The sequence below is a fragment of the Ostrea edulis genome, chromosome 3, assembly GCF_947568905.1.
Source record: "Ostrea edulis chromosome 3, xbOstEdul1.1, whole genome shotgun sequence".
Taxonomy (NCBI): domain Eukaryota; kingdom Metazoa; phylum Mollusca; class Bivalvia; order Ostreida; family Ostreidae; genus Ostrea; species Ostrea edulis.
Window position 1 is genome coordinate 12,930,098 of NC_079166.1, and position 22,907 is coordinate 12,953,004.

At 35.0% G+C, this 22,907-nt stretch overlaps 1 protein-coding gene across 5 annotated transcripts; it reads right to left on the reverse strand.

Annotated features, from left to right (window-relative positions):
- Positions 1-1,577: 1,577 nt before the first annotated feature.
- LOC125675377 (uncharacterized) lies at positions 1,578-17,359 on the reverse strand. Of its 5 annotated transcripts, none has more exons than XM_056160091.1 (15): positions 17,218-17,359; positions 15,791-15,894; positions 15,335-15,456; positions 13,011-13,151; positions 11,462-11,706; positions 11,133-11,211; positions 10,682-10,855; positions 8,580-8,653; positions 8,317-8,502; positions 5,123-5,296; positions 4,735-4,890; positions 4,192-4,269; positions 3,845-4,028; positions 1,957-2,156; positions 1,578-1,862 (listed from the first exon to the last, which is right to left on the reverse strand). In XM_056160091.1, the coding sequence occupies exons 2-15, from the start codon at positions 15,888-15,890 to the stop codon at positions 1,787-1,789; spliced, it is 1,989 nt and encodes a 662-aa protein (XP_056016066.1). In that variant the 5' UTR covers positions 15,891-15,894; positions 17,218-17,359; the 3' UTR covers positions 1,578-1,786. The 5 variants fall into 5 exon arrangements, with proteins under 5 accessions (XP_056016066.1, XP_056016069.1, XP_056016067.1 ...); XM_056160094.1 differs by lacking the exon at positions 10,682-10,855 and adding an exon at positions 16,001-16,059 and having other exon boundaries at positions 17,218-17,314; XM_056160092.1 differs by lacking the exon at positions 17,218-17,359 and adding an exon at positions 16,495-16,513.
- Positions 17,360-22,907: the final 5,548 nt, after the last annotated feature.

Here is a 22,907-nt window from a genome sequence, read left to right on the forward strand (position 1 = left end):
ATGTCGAGTTGAAAGCCACCAGAAGATATTTCATGGGAATTCCGCCATATTATTGGAAGACCTGACTCCCAAATACTACGCGGATATTGTCATTGAGAAACTCCTGTATCATTTTAATATCATATTCAGAGAACTTATGCATTGAATTATAGTGACGTTTAACAAAACAGTTTTGGATAATTTATCCGCAGATAGCAATATTTCTGTATGTATTGATAAAACAGATACATATGATGGCAAAAGGCCCAGTATTTACATGTAATCTATCATAAGGTATAATGGCGTTTTGTTATAAAAAGTCGTACGCTTTCACACTGTTGATTTTGGAAAAAGTTTTGCGATTTGAAATTAGTTATTCCATTTTTTTTAAGAATCCACATAAGATCGCTTCTGGCATACGTAGGAGGTTTATCCTTCACAGTAGTTGATTTTTTTATGAGGAGTAAAGATAGGGGCTTGATAGGACAGTTATTGAATCCTGCAATGTATATCTGTTTGTAAGAGTGTTAAAGTTTGGAATCCAGTAGAGGGACAATACATGTAGCTCAGATTAATTCGCCCAACTGAATGGAATACCATGTGTTCAAAATGAAAAGGTGGTTTTGCAGGGAAAAAAACCCTCGAGTTTTGAAGGTGAAAGTAGTGTAAATTGGATAACAAATATTATATAAAAGCCAAATTCGTTTGAAATAATCATAATAATAATACTTATTACCAATACGTCAATTCGATATCTTCCCATGAAGTCGACATAATAAACAAAGATAGTATTATGCATCTGCTTCATATTTGGATATTTAATTGAATATTGAAGTTAAATACAAACTAATAAATCGGCTTTATGAAAAATGGGATGACCCCAGGTTCTCAATCTTCAACGTCTAATATTTATGTACAGGTATCCCATTACCACCTGCATATGTTTATGTCTCTCAGCTGATTTGATGTGTGACGTCATGTACTGCGTATGATTCACTCTTATAACGAGACAGGCTACTGACAAATACGTTGATGTTACAAGAGTTTCTACAGTCTCGTTTAAAGTCAAAATTTTGCAAATCATTCGGTCGTGATACTAATCTTATTTGCAAATAAATGTACAACCTCCATTGTATAATTGGGTCGAATGTTGCCTGACATGTTTCATACAAATTATTAGGCCGTTCTTTGCACACTGATTTTGACTACGGATAAATCCGTTTACCTGATCAATTTATAGGGCTCAAGATGGGTGTGAAAGGTCAATAGGGAATTCTTACTCCACCTAAGCACCTGATCTCCCCTCTGGGGTGTCCAGGGATCATTGCTTGCCATACCCTTAATATTTGATTTTTATAGGATTTATGAGATTGATCATTGTTCGTTATCTTTACTTGTTTAGTTTTTGTTTTAACACATCTAATACGAGATTTTCTTATTCTTATACATGTTATCTACTCTGAAAAAGTACCGCATGTTTTCGTTTCATAGCATCCCGAAAAGAATAAAATATTTCATATTACATAGATAGAAGATATTCAATGTGAAAACTTCACTTTTGCAGTTTTGTAGCGTAAAAAACACCAATTAAAACGCAATTGTTTTTGTATATTTTACTACTCAACACGTAATGATATTGTCACAATAAAATTGACTATTAGTCTATGTTCGTCATTGTCCATTATCCTCTGAATTTATGCACAATCCCAAAAATAAAATGACATCTTCATTAATGCAACAAGTGTTTCCCCACTGACGTTGTGATTTTATCAATGTAGTAACAACTAGAAACATGTCGTTCTGATGCTTAAAATGAAACATTGCAACCATTAGCAGTCTGCTGCCCCCTTTCCTGCAATTCCAATAGTTTATCCAGCGTGTCCCTAAAACATAATAGTCAGCATTATTTTTACTGGCAAAGTTGAATATGAAATTTTGTAATATACTTTAATTTTTTATTATACGTACAATACTTACTGAATTTTGGAAAGCGTAGTTTCCTGCCGGGCTAATCTATTTCTTACTGTCAATAAATTCATTTTATGAGAATCAAGACTATCCCAAATATCCTGGATACACTTGTTCATTTCATTTAATGGTGGACTTTCCCACTTTTCCAAGACATCTCTAACATCATATATGCTTTCACTTTCTTTGTAATGAGTTGATCTGTGACCCTGAAAATAGTGTACATTGCTGTCATTACTTTCATTTCGTATATTGATAGTGTACATTGCTGTCACTACTTACATTTCGTACATTAATAGTTGTGTATACTGCTGTCACTGCGTTCATTTCGTACATTAATAGTGTTTACCGTTGTCATTACTTTCATTTTGTACATTAATAGTGTATACTGCTGTCATTACTTTCATTTTGTACATCAATAGTGTATACTGATGTCATTACTTTCATTTTGTACATCAATAGTGTTTACCGTTGTCATTACTTTCATTTTGTACATTAATAGTGTATACTGATGTCATTACTTTCATTTTGTACATCAATAGTTGTGTATACTGCTGTCATTACTTTCATTTCCTACATTAATAGTGTTTACCGTTGTCATTACTTTCATTTTGTACATTAATAGTGTATACTGCTGTCATTACTTTCATTTTGTACATCAATAGTGTATACTGATGTCATTACTTTCATTTTGTACATCAATAGTGTTTACCGTTGTCATTACTTTCATTTTGTACATTAATAGTGTATACTGATGTCATTACTTTCATTTTGTACATTAATAGTGTATACTGATGTCATTACTTTCATTTTGTACATCAACAGTGTATACTGATGTCATTACTTTCATTTTGTACATTAATAGTGTATACTGCTGTCATTACTTTCATTTTGTACATCAATAGTGTATACTGATGTCATTACTTTCATTTTGTACATTAATAGTGTATACTGCTGTCACTACTTTCATTTTGTACATCAATAGTGTATACTGCTGTCATTACTTTCATATTGTACATTAATAGAGTAAACTGCTCTCACTGTGTTCATTTCGTACATTGATAGCGTATACTGCTTTCACTGCTTTCATTCCGTACATCGATAGCGTATACTGCAGTCACTGCTTTCATTTCGTACATTAATAGTAGTGTATACTACTGTCATGACTTTCATTTCGTGCATCGATAGCGTATATTGCTGTAACTACTTTCATTTCGTACATTAATAGTAGTGTATACTACTGTCATTACTTTCATTTCTTTTAATATTTTTCATAGTCTTTAAAACTATTGATTACATTACATGTATATTGGTCGACAGCAAGGTTAAGTATCAATAGCATATAATTCATAAATATATCTAATGTTAGTTGTAATAGGTAATTTGACAGGTTGATTGTCACTCAACAAAATAGTACATTGCTTAGAATTTGTTATGACGTCGAATCATTCGGAGGTGATGTACAGCTCATATTTCATAAGCGTTTCTTTATCAACATTTCTTCGGGTATGTTGTAAATAATAAAGCTAATTAACACGACATAACAGCTTGAATCAAATACTGTATTTTTTTCTTGTAAAACTTCTTTTACGAATCAAAAGCATAAACTACCTAACACCACTTGAAGGTAACTCCTTACTTGTTTTATCTGATATATTCCGTCAAAATTGTGTTTAAGCTAAAGACAAACATTCCAGCAAAAGAAAACAACAAAAATAAGCGTCGAATCACATTATATTTACTCCATTCCTTGGATATCTAATCGTCGTATGACAAATCAGCATATAGACTAGATCTTCTGAATGACCAAATAATGATTGGAAACAATAGATTTTTACGAAATAATATACATTAAAACATGCGGTTGTGTGTTAAGTGTTAACATGTCTACATGTACCTTGCCAATATACAGGCTGTTTAGTTCCACCCTGGCGACAATCCACGCTCTGTTGACCTCTAGACCACGTTGAGCGTCTTTCTGGATGTTCTGGTATGTGTCGCTAAGTTGAGCAATCAGGATATTCAGAAGAAGGACGCAAATTGTAAACAAGAAGGCCACCGTTATGATCAAGCTCATCACTCTACAAGGGTGACAAAGACAGAGATACAAAATACACTAGTAATTCCTAGTATCAATATCTAAGTGCCAAAACATCATTATGTTAAATGCGTATTGTGTTATGTGTTGCCTTAGTGTTAAATGAAACGTTGTTAAAGTGTAACTGTTTGAGATTTGAAACTTACGGAAGTTCAGTATATTCTATGATTCGTTCAGCCTCAATTAATATCCTTACTCCAACTAAAAAGATAGACCAAAAGGAGCTGACAAAAAAGAAAATTACGTAAATCATAGCAAACAAAAACCCAACGTGAAGCGATTCTGGATTTCACTATGGAGATTCCTGAAAGGTTTTTCAGCCTTACCTTGATGAACAAATACTAGTAATGAATTGCAGGTGAGGACTTCTCAAGGAAATGTTTGTAACATGGCAGACAGTGACCTCAACAGAAGTTAAATAGACGGACAGACAGATAGATCAAAGGATAGAATGATAATTACAAACAAATATACATATACATAAATAGACAGATAAAATATACATGTATAGCTAGATAGATTGATTTGGTTTTAATGCCGTTGTGGCATTATTTTAGCCAAAATGGAGAGAGAGAGAGAGAGAGAGAGAGAGAGAGAGAGAGAGAGAGAGAGAGGGAGAGATTTTATCAAGCTATACATCAGATAACATGCCTCTTTTCAACTTTCTGCTTGTAAATACGCTACAGTACCTGACTTCACTAAACTTTTCCAATGATCCTTCCCCACGGAGAGACAGCAGTAGACACCCACTGAAAGCTAAGAGGATGAACAGGAAGAAGGTTGTAAACTGGATGAAATCGTGAATCAAAATCCGCCATAAAATCTGAGCGTATGCTCCTGTTTGTCTGGGGAAAAAAGTATTGTGATAGAACATACATGTACATAGTCTTCGTTCGCTTTTAATCAATAAGGCATTTGAAATCTTTCTTTTCAATAGTTTGAATGATTCATTGGCATCAAACATCTTTATTTAAAGCTCACTGAACTTAAAAAAACAAAATGTTACCACGGTATGAGATTTATTTCACATACGTGTCAAAAGTTAGAAAATAAGATATGGTTGAATTATCATCTCACCGAAACACGGCGGCATACTTAAATATCCGCAATGTCCAAAGAAGATAGGCAGCAGAAAACACAAACCACTGTTCTGACTTCCGGGCAAAACGCAGAGGAGGGATCAGAATGATCAGGATGGACGAGGACAGATCGATCCAATTAAAAGCATCCTGCCAATACTCCAACCGATGTCTAAATTTGGGAAAGGGCTATCATCATTAGTGATATATGTCTAAAGCTTTTTTTCTAAAAAAAAAAAGGGGGGGGGGGTCACCCTGTATCTATTGCTTTAAGAAGCAACATTGAAACTGATTGGAGTTTAACTATCTTTACCCTTTAAACATTATTTTATCCAAAAAAAGAACAAAATAACTCATCGCCACAACTAGAAGATGGAAACACATGCATTGACAAAATGAATACTAGTTTTACAATTAATACTCTTCAAAAGTTAACACGTGCACGTTGGGACATTGTGCGATATTTTTGCAGTGAGGTATCTCCATGCAATTTCATGTGAAACACAGATGGAAGCAAATTATGATCCATTCCATATCGTATTCTCTCATGAGGTATAAAATATATAAATATGAATGCTGTTTCCGCTTGAATAGAAACATGTACTACTCTTTATATGTAATTTCCTTGTTTTATCATACCGCATGTGTATTTCGTGAGTACCTTGTTATCTGAACATTTTATTCAATTTCATTTCACCAAGCTTTAAATGGATTTTTTTTATAGCCGGACCCTTTTCACGTGGATTTTGACATGTATTTCATACAAACATCTTACATATTTCTCTCCTTAGTCGACGTTTTCTCTATACTTAATTTTCCTATTTATCCATGACCCTCTAGCCTTGTAGCTTGAAGTTTTGGGCGTGACGTACATGTTAATGTAGAATATCTCTTATCAAGTGTTAACTAATTCATACAAAAAGGCTGGCACATACAATGTACCCAAAGGCACGCATGTACATATATACAGTGTAAAAACTTGAACTTTATTTATTTTACCAATTTAGCAACTTCAACAATTTATATTAATGCTTCTCGTCGGCTCAGATATCGGCGCAAAAGAGTCCTTGATGTGGGAGGAAACGGGAGTAACCAATGTGGATACACCTTTTTTTATCTCTACAATTTAATGATAAGCATTTCCTCATGAATGTGTAGCAGTTGTGAAAATGCGTGTATTTTTTCTCAAAATATTTCAATGACATGGGGATATATATCAATGACAAAAAATTATTTTGTACAAAAAGAAGAATAAAATCACCATAGAAAACCACTTCTAGTTTAAATATATAAGGAATAATAATTGTCTTGCATAAGACAATAATGATATAACGATCAAAATCACATATGAGCTTTTCTTTAGGGTGAAAAGTGTTTGACTTAATTGAATACTGGTGTTATTACTGAAATGTACAAGATGGGGCAATTGCCATAGAATCAAACTTTGGCAACAAAATGACATCTAATGCACCTTTCAGTATGTGACATCTAATGCACCTTTCAGTATGTGACATCTAATGCACCTTTCAGTATGTGACATCTAATGCACCTTTCAGTATGTGACATCTAATGCACCTTTCAGTATGTGACATCTAATGCACCTTTCAGTATGCCGTCGTGAAGCATCGAAATTCATACCCTTTTATATATATTCCTTAAATGTACATGATGTATAATATTTAGTTTTGAACCATAATTCCTGCAAGGTTTCCGATTTGCTCAAAAAATAATAAAAAAAATAGTATAGCCCATACAAAATCACTTATTATTTTTTGGGTTTTTTTTGTTTTGCAAAATACATCTATTTCGAAACAAAATAAAGAACGTGATTAGTACACGTATGTAAATGAAGGACACACATAATACACGTATGTAAATGAAGGACATACATAATACACGTATGTAAATGAAGTACATACATAATACACGTATGTAAATGAAGGACATACATAATACACGTATGTAAATGAAGGACATACATAATACACGTATGCAAATGAAGTACATACATAATACACGTATGTAAATGAAGGACATACATAATACACGTATGTAAATGAAGGACATACATAATACACGTATGTAAATGAAGGACATACATAATACACGTATGTAAATGAAGGACATACATAATACACGTATGTAAATGAAGGACATACATAATACACGTATGTAAATGAAGGACATACATGATACACGTATGTAAATGAAGGACATACATAATACACGTATGTAAATGAAGGACACACATAGTACACGTATGTAAATTAAGTACATACATAATACACGTATGTAAATAAAGGACATACATAATACATGTATGTAAATGAAGGACATACATAATACACGTATGTAAATGAAGGACATACATAATACACGTATGTAAATAAAGGATCTCAGAGATAGACAGTGATACTTTCAACAGTAGAATTAAGACTCAGAATGACATTACTTTCTAGAACTATATAGTTTAAAACTCAGAATGATGTTAGTTCTAGAATACTGCACGGTTTGAGACTCAGAACGACGTTAGTTCTAGAACACTACACGGTTTGAGACTCAGAAAGACATTAGTTCTAGAATACTGCACGGTTTGAGACTCAGAATGACGTTAGTTCTAGAATACTGCACGGTTTGAGACTCAGAATAACGTTAGTTCTAGAATACTGCACGGTTTGAGACTCAGAGAGATAGTAGTTCTAGAATAATGGACGGTTTGAGACTCAGAATGACTTTATTTGTTGGAAAACTACACGATTTGTAGAGACAAAACTAATTGTGGCAGTATTTCCGATATAGAATTGAAAGAAAAATTAACGGATTATTTGTGTTGCGTATACCTTATAATGTTTTAAAAATCCAACTTTGATTCTTTTTTAAATCGAACGAATTAAGTGCCAATTGATCTCTACTCCATACAATTCCTCTGTAATTGGCTTTCAAGTAATACAACTGCTTTAAGCTTTCATGCGATCGAAAAGTAGTTTTTCCTCTTCATTTCCCAACAAAGCTATCAGTTTCTATTCAATATCAATTGCTTTGAAACTCTAGTATCAAGAGATTTATATACATCTATCCTACATTAATTTTCATTCATGACAATTTCACACTGATTAATGCTTCATCAATTTTTAATGCCTTTCACTAAATTGCATATAGGGGTATTCTGATGAATAAATTGATCATACGTACTTACGAAGTTGATTTAATTCAGAGAACAGGGTCAGAACAGCCATCCCAAGTGACCATATCTCGCAGACTGCTCTTGCAATGTGTAGTGCAGAAAGGTCGTTCACCGCCGGGTCCGGCAAGGTGCTGGCCAGAATAGCAGAGAAGGTGATGGTAAATAAGGTGATGATGTAAAATAACGAATTGATTCTGAAACGAAAAACAAAGGTCATTACGCATTGCAACAGCTCCACACATCATCTGAATTCCATAACAAATGTTCTTACAGAAAACGGAGCCTTGCATATTCTTTCCACTTCCGGCGGATGAGTAAACGAACGACATCGTGATACACTACAGTCTGCAACGACGAAAGAAATGTGATGAATTCCTATAACATATACCGGCAGAGGGAAATGAATATGAGTCCAAGTTTTCGAGACATTTCTACAATTATTGATGGTAGCTCAGCTTATTAGACAAACATGTAGTCTAGGCGAGGAAGGGTGGTCATTTTTTAACTCTTCTGAGCCGAAGGCTCAAAGAGCTAATCATATGGCCATATGTCTGGCGTGCGGTATGCGTCAACTTTTTGGAAAAAGGGCTATATCTCAAGAACCCCTTGGCCAATTTTTGTCAAATTTGCCACAGGATATCCTTGGCCCAAGGGCTTTCATTTGGACTAAAACTAGGGTTGTGACCCTTTAACAAGGGGAGATAATTAGGAAAATGCAAACAAAAGCAGTGGTTGCTAAAAAATCTTCTTCTCAAGAACCACTGGGCACATTATCACCACACTTATGCATAGGGATGAAGATAGGTTGTGAATAAAAACTTGTTCAAGGCATTATCCTGCGGCAAAGGGTGTAGTCTCAAGGTCACTTCAAAGTTGACCTTAAATTTTGTTTTGTTAAAACTTTGATATTTTGCTTAGTATGAGGACTAGGATCATCAAATTTTGTCAATTGATGCATCTTAGGGACTTATATCATGTTGTCTCAAAAGTAGGTCATGGTAACCTACATTTTGAATTTTGCAGGTAATTATCATTAAATAGATTTTGATGCATATCTTAAACACTTTTGAGCCTATGATCATCAAAAATTGTCAGCTGATGGATCATGGGAACTTGAAGTGCGTCATGTGAAAAGTATGTCACCATGACCTACTTTCTGAATTGTATGGCTAATCATTTATGAATACATTTTAGGTTGTTATTTTAGATACTGAGATGTTTAGAATCATCAAAACGTGTAAGTTGATGCGTCTAGAGGCCTCGAAACATATTTATAAATAAAGTAGGTCACAGTGACCTACTTTTTGAATTTTGCAGACATTCAAATTTCACATTTTCAATTCTATATGCATATTTTGGACACTATGAAAGCTAGGATCATCAAACCTTGTCAGTTGATGCATGTTGAGTCTTCATAGTTTGTTGACCACAAAGTAGGTCACCGTGACCTACTTTTGGAATTTGACGGCTATATTTTAACATTTTATATACTATTTGACTTAAAATTATCAAACTTTGTCAGTTGATGCATGTTGAGTCTTGAGAGTGTGTTGACTAAAAAGTTGGTCACCGTCACCTATTTTTGGATTTTGACGACTATATTTGAATATTTCAGATACTATTTGACTTTCAATCATCAAACTTTGTCAGTTAATGGGTCTTCAGTCTTCAGAATGTGTCGACCAAAAAGTTGGTCAGTGTGACCTACTTTTGGAATTTGACGTTCATATATGAATATTTCAGATACTATTTGACTTCAATTATCAAACTGTCAGTTGATGCATCTTGAGTCTTTGGAGTGTGTCGATCAAAAGGTAGGTCACTGTGGCCTTCTTTTGGAATTTGACGGTTATATTTGAATACTATTTGACTTTCAGATACTATTTGACTTCAATTATCAAACTGTCAGTTGATGCATCTGGAGTCTTCAGTGTGTCGACCAAACGTAGGTCACCGTGACCAACTTATGGACAGTTACATTTAAATTTTCAGTTACTATTTGACTTAACATCATCAAACTTTGTGAATTGATGAATCTTGGTTAGTGAGAATTTTTGCCTGTTCTACAATGTATCAGAAGAGCGATTCTAGGCTCATTGGCCTCTTGTTCTACTTTCATATCTTTTATGTAAAATAATACAATGGATGATCTTTATATAAAAGCCAAACTGTGACACACTGACACAATTAAAACAATTAAAAGGGTTTTATTTTGTTCGGGGGTGTGTGTTATATTTGCTTGTTAAATTATTTTTCTAATCCCTCCTGCTTTGAAAACCGATGTTTTGTGTCTGTTAGATACGATGAAGATGACAATTTTGACATCCAAGCGACCCAGCTAGCGTAGTATTACCTACACATCAGAATACTTGCTTTATTACCACTCTTTGCAATAATCTGGAGCCCTGATTTGGATCTTGGATTGAAATTGGAATCCGTCGGTACTCTCCCGTGTTGGTCTGCCTCTAGTACATTGTAATAAACACAAACATCCCCACTAGGGCTTACAGGATCTATCATACAGTCCAATACAGCTAGGGTTGTCTTCTGAAATTGGAAATACGACACAAACCACATCTACAGCAATGAATCTAATCTTTAAAATAGAGAAACTGTGGAAAGCTACAATAATCTTTCTATTGATTTTAAAGCTAGGCTATCCTATAAGCTGGAATATGTACATGCAAACAGCCAGTGTGGTGTTCAACTTCACATTTATCATATTGATTGGAAAAAGACTATGGTAAAGTATGACTATAATTCTCATATTTGCAACACATTCTCCACTATCACAATTTTACGTGCTGAAGAAATTCGTACATACCAGCATATTTTTTTCTAGAAGATCATGGAAGCTAAATTCTGCTGCGTCATTCCCGCCACTGCTATATAGTTGTCGAACACTACAACAAACTTCAGAAATAATTTGAGGGTAAGGGTACACTGAATATGCTTCATTGCATTATTCAAAGACACCTCCCTGAAAGAGAGAGCATTCATCAAGAAGGGTCATCTGCTTATCAGTTTTAGCATGTCTAATGGATCCCAGTAATTATATTTTTTTAATTTCAAAGAGGAATAATTAAGATTAGCATTGATCATATCAGTTCAGGTATAGAAAATAGACTAAATCTTTTTTAAAGTGTATCTTACAATTCGTTTTTCATGCATGTAATGAGCATTGACGCAATGTCGTCATTTCCGGCATCGTATGCAAGCGTGTATGGCATAACTCCTTTTTTATCTCGTGCGTCTGGCCAGGCCTCGTGTTCTAGTAGTTTAGAGCAGACGCCTTTATAATTTCTCTTGACAGCATAATGTAACGGAGTCCACAAGTCCTTATTGCTAGCCGACGGATTGGCGCCTCGATGGAGTAAACTGTTAATCAACATTTGTACCTGAAACGAAAGCATATACATGAGAGAGAGAGAGAGAGAGAGAGAGAGAGAGAGAGAGAGAAATGTGCATGGGTGTGCACAATGCGCAAGCAGTGTCTCTGGTGTAATGCCTGTAAACTATTTTATTTCCTGGGTGTTCTTATCTTCTTATCAGTCAAATCTTAAGTTGAGATTTTGTGGTGTTTTTTTTAAAGGAGGAGATAGAGATGATTATAACTTTAGAAAAAAATCGGTTGGAGACCAAACAACATTTTGGTGGATGAGGGTGTCAATTACATTGTACATGTCCCTGAGGCATTCAGTGTACATTGACTATTTCTGTATGTAAAAGGTTTACTATGATCCAAATGTTCAACATATGGAATTGCGTGGCATCAAAAAGTGGGGGAGACAGATGGGAAACGGGGGGGGGGGGGGGGGGATCAGACTAATTCAGATTTCCACGAGCATCATATTTCTTTTGTTAGGATCCGGGTTAGAATAGGTTTAAAATTATAATCAACAAATACATGGTACGCTCATGTATAAAAGAAAAGTTCACATTGTTTTATTTCACCGACCGTCATGAATTTGTCATTTTTTCCTCATCCTCTCTCCTTTTTCAAAATTATTGGGGCGGCATCTATTAGTTCCTTATTGAGGTTGCATCTACTTAGACCGGCGTAAGTAGTACATGTACATATATCATTTTTTCCCCTTTCTTTTTCCTTTCTAACACGATATATGTAAATGCTGAAAATTCATTATTTTACGCGAGTACTTACTATCGCGATATGACTCGTACACGTCAAATTGCGAGAACATAAATTCACGAGCGCTCTGTTGATCAAGAGTGTTTACATGTATTTTAGCAATATAAAGATAAAATCGAATACTTTTATTTTGCGATTGGTCCTTCTCTAGAAATTACGCGATAATGAATTCCTCGCGTATAGAGAGAAATTTACAGTATGATATGAAAATTGAAAGTATAGTAAAATTTACTTCCGCATAGATCCACAAGGGTGGATCCAGAAAAGTTTCAAAGGCGGTTGCGACGACCAAGGTGTATACCTTTTCCGTTCAAATATGGGGATTAATGGAAGACATAATCATTCGTTATAGAAAAAACATAAACAAAGGGAGTGGATCACATGATGCACACTAAGTCTGATTTAACAGTATTCCGGAACATCCATGTGGTGTCCGTGAACTTGACACCCGCCCACAAAGTAATTCACGTAATTATAATATGTACGTTATCACATGTTGCAGTTGAACAAAATACAATTCTTTTAAGAGACGGCGTTTTACAATTTCTGTACCTTATTTTCGTTTGGGACCTCCGAGACAATGAACAACAGAGCACGGTCCTTTCCGCCTTGTTTCGTTATAATTCTATCTATAAACACTTCAGTTTCTGCCTCTTGCTTTCCAACAAAATATTGCTGTGTTTTCTCTGCTACCTAAAAAAAAAAAAAACAACAACAACAAAACACACTTTACTGTTGGTCTGAAGGGTGATGAAACAAATTATGTAAACTCAATGTGAATGTTAAATAGAAATCATTGTTTGGGTTTTCAACGTTCAAACTGACACATCGCTTGCAGGAGCCCAGAGGTTAGCGTTGTTAAAGACCCCTGTATCTTGGATGGCCTTAATAAACTAAAATTGTTTAACAAAATCAGTGTTTTCGAGGGTGTTTTGGATATGACCTTCAAACGGAGGTCAATTGGCACGATTAGGTGCTGGCTCAATATAACGGCAGCGTTATAATAGGTACAAAAGGCCCATGGGCCACATCGCTCACCTGAGTCACCATGGCCCATATCTAAAGATTTTCCATATATATTCGCATGTAAAACTTTGGTCCCCACTGTGGCCCCAACATACGAACGGGGGTCATGATATTTACAAAGTTGAATCTGCACCATGTCAGGAAGCTTTCATGTAAATGTAAACTTTTTTGGCCCAATGAATCTTGAGAAGAAGATTAATAAATATTTTCTCTATATATTAGTATGTAAAACTTTGATACCCCTGGGGGGCATGATTTTAGCAAAATTAATTCTGCACTATGTCAGTAAGCTTCTATGTAGTAAACTTTTCTGACCCAGTGATTCTTCAGAAGAAGATTCTTAATGATTTCCCTATATATTTGGATGTAAAACTTATTCCCCATTTTGGCCCCATCCTACCTCCGGGGGCCATGATTTTACAAACTTGAATCTGCACTATGTCAGGAAGCTTTCGATTAGATCTGTACATTCCTAGTCCATTGTTCTTAAGAAGAGGGTTTTTAAATATTTTCTCCCTATGTATTTGTATGTAAAACTTTGATCCCTACTGTGTCTCAATCCTATCCCCGGGAATCGTGATTTTAACAAACTTGAATCTGCACAATGTCAGGACTCTTCCATGTAAATTCCTACGTTTCTGGCCCAATGGTTCTAAAGAAGATTTTTAAAGATTTCCCCTACATATTTGCATGTAAAACTTTGATCCCCTATCGCGGCTTTATCCTACCCTCGGGGCCATTGAGTTTTACAAACTTGAATCTGCACTACATGTATATCAGGAAGCTTTTATGTAAATGTAAACTTCTTTGGCCCAACGGTTCTTAAGAAGCAGATTTTTTTTCTATATATTAGTATGTAAAACGTTGATCCATGTTGTGGCCCTAACATACAATGGGGGTCAGGATTTTAGCAAACTTGATTCTGCACTATGTCAGGATGCTTTCATGTAAATTTCAGCTTTTCTGGTCCAGTGTATCTTGAGAAGATTTTTAAAAAATTTTCCCACATATTTGTAAGCAAAACTTTGAACCCCTATTGTGGCCCCATCCTACCCCAGGGATCGTGATTTTAACAAACTTGAATTTGCACTATGTCAGAAAGCTTTTATTTGAATTCCAGCTCCTCTAGTCCAGTGGTTCTTGAAAAGAAGATTTTGAAATGAACCCATACTATTTTTGCATTTTTTTTAATTATCTCCCCTTTGAAGAAGGCATGACCCTTCATTTTGACAAACATGAACGCTCTTCACCCAAAGATGCGTTATGTCAAGTTTGGTTGCAATTGGCTCAGTGGTTCTGGAGAAGAAGGTGAAAATGTGAAAAGTTTACGCCGACAGCGACGCCGACGACAGACAACGGACACATTTTGATCAGAAAAGTTCACTTGAGCCTTGGGCTCAAGTGAGCTAAAAGGATAGTGATTCAGGTGACATCACTGTATGAGTGGAAAATTATCGAATTGGACGTAAAAAAAAAACCCGCACAAAATAACAATCAGAAAATTAAACATTAGAAATGTCTCGGAATAGCTTGAAATGTTCGAGAACTAGTAATCTATTCTTCTGCGTTTTTCTAACTTTTCCTATCTTGTATAACCTTGACTATATTCAAAAGAAGATTCTCCACATTGCATAAGCTATAGCTATTCAAAGTGCGATGGACATTATGATGTGCAATGATTTCATTTCACGGGGTCAAATTGGAATATTTAATGAGAAACCCAGGACACGGGCACCTGTTCGTGGTTGTAGAGTTATGATAAATTGTCATTTTCTCGTGTTCGTGGAATATTTAAATACCCGTACTACATGTATGAAAATTGAACCTCGCAGTCTGTAGATAGTATTTACCTCTTTCTGAAAAGAGTCGTCACTGGCTGCATCCACAAAGTCTGCATTCAGAGATTGAATGGAGCTCGATCTTCGCAATGGAGGACTGTCCAACACCTTCAGGTTCTCATCGTTCTGTGACACTATTAATCAGGCGTCAAAAATGAGAAACAATCTGAGAGTGATTTCCCAACAACACGTGTAGAGAATCACAAATATATCAGTTTCAACCGAAGTACAAACACTGATCTGAAATATTTAAGGAGGTACTTTCCTGTCTGACTTCTTTTTAAAACATGGATGAAATTATAAATATCAGCAATATTTGTCTATTCATTAGAAATATTCTCCTCTAGCTGATTAACTCAGTACGTTAGCACGTCGACTGCTGAACTGTAAATCGCGTGTTCGAGTCCAGCAGGGGTCTTACATTATTAAAGGTATTTGTCTATCTCATTTGTGTAAAAATCGCAATACCTGCATATTTTCGAGGAATCTCCTGAAGCGGAAGATGGTGAGATTTGGGGCGTTGTCCATCACTGTACGATCTCCGATGTCGTCTGTGTTCTTGACTCATACTTCTGAATAAGAAAATGGATTACAAGATCTGAAAACAATTCCATCCATACATGTACACAATGAAATTACATCCATCAATCGGAATGTGGAGTATTTTGAATAACACACCTCTCCGCGACAATTATTGGGTTTTTTCGCATTTTCAATGCCGAAATCACTGACCGCACCTAGACAACATTGGCTCGATTAAGTGAATGATATGGTAAGACACCTAAGACTATACTCTGTTATACGATACATAATCATTGATTTTTTGTTTCTTCTAATGTGTGCCATGTCTGAAATATGATAAGTGACAGTCGTGGTAAACAATAATTATTCTGACGTAATACATGTACATAACTCCTCATTTTGAAAATTGTAAAACATTCAGAAAACGGATGTAGAACAGTTCAGCTCAAGAGGCCCTACTACAGTGTAGCTATTTTAAAAACTGCAGTCATTTTGAAAGGACTAATACGCGATCGAGGAATTTGGCGTTCCATTCACAAAATCAGTCAATTGGGCTTGAGAAAAATGACTATTCTTTACACCAGAACAGAGGAGAGTATATGTTAGTATTATATTTATTGTCATGCACTCAACTTTCATGTGATACATACATATGTATCTGAATGAAGACCACATTAAAATCACTGCGGAACAAATAAAAATTTCAATTAGCGGGAAAAGCCATCCTCTTGTTAAAATCCCTGTGGCGGATCATAATTGTCCTTGAAATGAATGTACATCGTAGGTGAATTGACAACTTCCTGATGGAACCTCCGGGTGTGGATATAGATGTCGATGATAAAACTTGTCTTTAAAGGAACTGTAGGGCCAGGAATTTATAAATAACACACTCTAGAAATTTATCGAAAATCGTATACGAGTATGAACACTAATGACCTTTTTGTACGTGATTAAAAGCAAAACTGGTGATTTCTCGTGATTTATATTCATGATTTTCAAGCCTAGATGTCGTGTTGATGTTCACATTTCCTTTTTAGTTTTAAAAAAATGCATATAACTCAAACGCGCCCATGCATTGAAATCAAAACAAACTATATTTTAAACAGGTGAATATTTGGCAAATAATCGCTATCGAACATTGAAATACCTACTGCGTTTAAAGAGTCTGAGTTAGTACACATTTAATGTATAAATATATGCAATAATTATCAATAGTTAATAATTGCCCTCTTCTGTAGTCCGGTGTTGGGTTATAGACCGTTAAAACCGCCAACAATAAACTACGGATTTTGGACATCATCAATTCATCAATGACAATCGTTGGTTTCAAACGAAAAACTAAAAACAGTTTAAAGAATAGTGAAATCACTTACCTAGACTTAATATATATACAGTCTACTGCTTACAACATGCACATAACATATACTATGAGCACATCAGAAACCTATGACAGATCTACAGCGCACTTCTGCCACCTCTTGTTAGTTTTTAAGAGGCCGCGCCAGGGTCACCGGCGCGTTACGAGGGCAGCACGAGGATAAACACAGAACTAAATTCAGAATCCATTACATATTATTCATCAACTGCGACTTTACAACAAGAATTGCATAGAAGAAGAAACTCTCACTGCCGTCTGTTTTTAATGAATGTATTGAATATTTTAAAACACGTTGATAAAAATAAAACTTATGTCGATCTCAAAAGGTTTTTGAAGTAGTTTAATGTAAATTTGATTTGATATGTGTAGCCATGCGTGTTGGAACCGATTCATTGGTATGACGCATAAAATTTCATCCAGCTTATCTGTAGAGAAGAAATTGTGATCAATTACCACGCTCTGGAATATTGAAACGTTCGGGTCCTGTGAGGCCTAGCCTTTAGGAAATCGGTGTTATCACTACTTTTAATAACGTGAAAAATTTTCACATGATTGTGTATACATGTATGTGTATATCTTGATGTAGAATACAAACCTTTCAATCAGTATTGACGGCAAGTGTCCCTATATGTTAAAGGCAATATATTTATTATATGAATTTTTAACAAATTAAGGAAACGCTTTATTGCATGATCGAATAACGCCGTGATCTCCGATTGGCTGAGATCCAACAACTCGGGAAAGATACACCACAATGTAAACCTACACGTGCCTTCGAGGTGACTATAACGTTTGATTTTTCCAACTTTTGGAGCGCCAGATTAATTACAAATACTCAAATAATAGAAGATGTCTTTAATCCTTTGAAGAGACCATGAATTCTGATGCGCACAATTCATATTTTCAAATCTAAATTACTGCGTGTATTAATTGAATTTTTGATAGCATTTATTATTCTCTTTAATTAAATTGTTCCTCTCTTTAAAGGAATCGATGCACACATTAATTCCTTACCCAAAATCGTTGTAAGTAATTAAAGGTACCTTCAGTTGAATCAAATAAATCATTAAATCATTTACAATATCCTGCAACTATAAAATATTGTGTGCCTATCAATTTAATTGATGCGTGCATCAATTCATTTAGTACCCGCAATAATTAAATAGATGTGTGTATGGAATAAATTATTGCACGAAATTATTGAATTAATGATATTTTTGTTATCTTAAACAATTTGTGTTTATGTTAAGAACAAGGGACGTTATTGGCCAAAATTGGCCGCGCTTCAAAAACCGATCATATTTTGCAGGTAGAAAGGTGATAATTTTCTCGTTTCATTCATATATAACATGTACCATTTACTTGTTGCTGATATTGAGAAAATAACGTTACAATATTGCATTGTTAACTCTGACGCTATCTTCCGACGGTCGCTTTTTCGGAATGACGTCATCGACGTTATAGGATTTACAGTCCTCTGATTCTTCTAGAATATTTTTCTAATAGTTACAATTTTAACTTCTTACATAAATATACTCATTGAGATCAAAGACTATTGAAAACTGGCATGCTTTAGAAAATACATTATTCATTTACATGTAACGTTATCGTGGTCATAGACATTTTGCGGAAGAATCTTGTGCTAATTAGAGTGAGGAAAATAATGCGTGTATTTGTCAAAAATTGTTGAGTAGAACGCAATCATATTTTCGAAGGTGCTGTTCGATGTCCTCCTATTCAAATGAAATATGGAAAATAAAATGGCTCTTGAATTTTCTTTTTCCTGTATTTTTTTGTTTTTGTTTTTTGTTTTGGTCATGAATGTAAACACTTCGATTAAAAACGTCGATTGAGTCGGATAAAATTACTTGTTATGCCATGTACATCAAGGACTATATAACAGGTCTGCTTACATGTGTATGCAATATACATGTTACAGTACATACATTTGTACGAATAAAATGTGTCTGCCTGCTGTGGCCATGGGTATTTACAAAATATATTGAATAAAGTGTGGTAAATGTATATGTACTAAACGATACAAATTTATGCTGCATGAAAGGGATATCATGTTCGTGGGTACAGCAAAACACGTCAAGTAATATGCATGTAACTTCAGATGGTATATTTCATATAGCAAATGTATTTAAAAACCTCACAAAAAATGCGTCCGTGTTTATATCTTTACATTCCCCTAAATGGTCAACAAAGAGTAGTTCAAACTCTCTCTCTCTCTCTCTCTCTCTCTCTCTCTCTCTCTCTCTCTCTCTCTCTCTCTCTCCATATAGTGTTTATCTTTGATAAATGAAAATTACATCAGTCAGTGGGCATGTCATTGTATGCACCGATATTCAGTCTAAATCTAGAACGGACTCTGGTAAGTTGTTTGAGTACATGTATGGACAATGTGGTATATTTTAACTGCTTTTCCCAGGCACTTATTTTCATATGCGAATAAGGATATATTGAGTGACCCCCCCCCCCCCCCCATATTCTTGATAGTAGTATTGGATGAGAAAAAATAGGCTTAAATTTATGAATTGAACCCATGTAGCGAAGGATGCACCCCCCCTCCCCCGACAATTTAAGAATTCGAAGATCAGGCAGAAAGTTTTTTTTCATTTGCTAATTAACTACCAACTTATCCTTCGACACCCCCCCCCCCCCCCCCGGTAAATGATGCTACGTGTCTGTTTCCAAGAGACAGTATATGTAACTACAACATACTTTTTTTAGAAATGAATTTAATAAATATCATGCATGTATTTTCGTTTTTCAATGTGCGGGCCAGGCCTATCAAGAACACCTTGACGAGAGAGAGAGAGAGAGAGAGAGAGAGGGGGGGGTGTCTACATCACCTTACAGTTATACTCCAGTTTTCCTAATCATGGAGGGGGCGTACGTCAATACTAATATAAACTTTTAGTAACAATCATCACAACACATATATTTATTTTATAAGATTGATAAAAGTTGAAGTGTCATTAGCACTGCATGAAAATTTGCATTTAATTCAAAATTATATTCCAGTTATTACCCAATAAATGTCACATTTAAACGTATAATACAGAATTGGAATTTTGTCATTTATACAGTTTTCATGTATTTTTATGATGCTGTTTAATGAAAATGTAATATTTTCTGATTTTGATATGCATACATGTACATGTAATTAAACAGTCAACTGAATGCACCATATATTAGTGGAAATTAATGCAATTTTTCCAGAGAAGGGTGGAGCTACCTTAAACAGTTAAAGGTAATATTGATGCCAAATTATAAAATTGTGTAGGTACATTGCATGTACAATAATTTTGAATATTTTCATTCTTAATTCTTTAAAAACTTAGGAGGATTGTTACCCGTTACTGGACCACTCTTCCCACTATAATATTTTAGGGGCCGACTTTAACATTATGTAAGATTATTGGTCTGGCGCTTCCAGAGAAGGGTGGAGCTAAATAATACTGAATCTTTTTCCTTAGACTTCTCTCCCATTCATCTATTCGATTGTTGATTTTAATGCTAGATCTGTGTCTTTTGATTGACCTTGTTTGTTGTTTAATCGTGTTCTTCTGGCAATTATTATTTTTCGCTGTTCACCATATCCGAATCATCAATAGTACGGACTACCTAATATTGCTTTGAACTAATCTCTACCCAGAGTTATCGTTCCTAAGTGAGAGCAAAGAACGACAACTCTGGGTAGAGATTGTCACTCCATATCATTATCTTCCCACCATTTTATTCCATAATCACATTGTTTTGTAAGTTTTCCCTCTAAATTTATCTGATTTCTGTAATTTTCAAGAATAATTTTATTTTCATCCTAACCCGACCATGGTACAAACTCTCTAAACTATAGTCAGTAAACACGCTTTACAACGAAACCACCACCACTTTTATCACTCAGTACAACAGTGTATCAATCCTCTTGTCACCAATGTAGTTTATCGATACTTGTCGTTTTTGCGTGTTATTTGTTTATGCAATATATGTCTCTTGATAAAGACGCGGGTTGCGTCGAAAATTTGAGTTTTAAATAACCAACAGTGCCGTGGCCTTTTCAGTGCTTATATATATATATATATGATCCTGTGGGGATCCGGGTTTGAGTAGGTCCTCAGTACTCCTTGCTTGTTGTAAGAGGCGACTAAATGGGGCGGTCCTTCGGATGAGACCGCAAAAACTGAGGTATCGTGTCACAGCAGGTGTGGCACGATAAAGATTCATCCCTGCTCAATGGCCATAAACATCGCCCATAGGCCTAAATTGTGCAGCCCTTCACCGGCAATGGTGAGGTCTCCATGAGTGAAATATTCTCAAGAGGGGCGTTAAACAATATTCAATCAATCAATCATATGCGAAAAAGAAAAAAAAATCTGCCACAACAGTGGTCGAAGTTTCACAGTTTTTCGACGTTTTAAAGAACCCATATCTCGCTGGAAGACATAAATAATGATTTGCTGTTATTTCATTTTTGATTTAAACCGTTTTAAGAACCTTTGAAATTAATATCTAATTACTAATGTAGTAATATTTAATTTCAACATCCATCATATATACATACACACATGTACGTAAACATTGATGTAAGAAAACTGCTTTAAAAAAAAAAAAACACCGCACAAACACGTCAATATTATTAGCAACAAGTTTTATGCATTATATTTGATATATTTGTATTAAAGATAGTTTAAAATTTAGCGAAAAAAGTAACAGACATTCCAAGTATCTAGCTCTTGAGATATATCGTATCAGTACCCATTTTTGCCGAAAATGAACGAATTTTGGTCCGATTTTTGTAAAAAGAAAATAAATTCGAGTTATTAAAGGTCTATGCATGTCTTTGATTTGATTTTTTTAAATTCAATTTATTCTTAAATAATCTTATTTTGAAAAGACAGAACGTCCAAACATATTCCCGTGACGTTCAAAAACAAAAGTAGAATAATTTCCATTCATCCTGTGGTGGATTTTTGATCCGCCTCCGTGTCTCGAGAGGCAGACATCATCTGCATTTATTAGGTGCTGATTTTTATGGCAAACTAGGTAAAGCATTAATTGTTTGACTGGACATACATGTATTTATTAAATCGCAAAGTAAGTAAAAGTTTATGAGGTTAAATGATGGAACACTTTGCTTCAGTTCTATAACATGCAAAATATTGACTTTGCGTAACGAAAACGGCTAATTTCCGCATTCATTTTTTTTTTTTAAAATTCATATTGTTTGCAGCCAACAACCGACACCATATTGATAATGATTGATTGATTGATTGATTATATCTTGTTTAACGTCTCACTCGAGAATGTTTCACTCATATGGAGACGTCACCAAGACCGGGCTTCAAATTTAGGCCTATGCTCGGCGCTTACGGCCATTGAGCAATGAGGGTTCTTTAGCGTGCCACACCTACTGTGACACGGGTCATCCGTTTTTAAGGTCATCTCCGAGAACCCGTGACATTCACACCCGAGCATTTGGCGATGGAACTGTCACTACCTGTTTTAACGACTTAGTTGTGTCGACGAAAGAAGAATATTAATGGATGATTAAACATGCAAAATATAAATCTGTTGTTGCATGCAAAAGTATTATTGTTTTTGAGTTCTATAACATGCAAAATATTGACTTTGCGTATCGAAAATAGCCGATTTCTGAATTCATTCTTTTTTAAAATT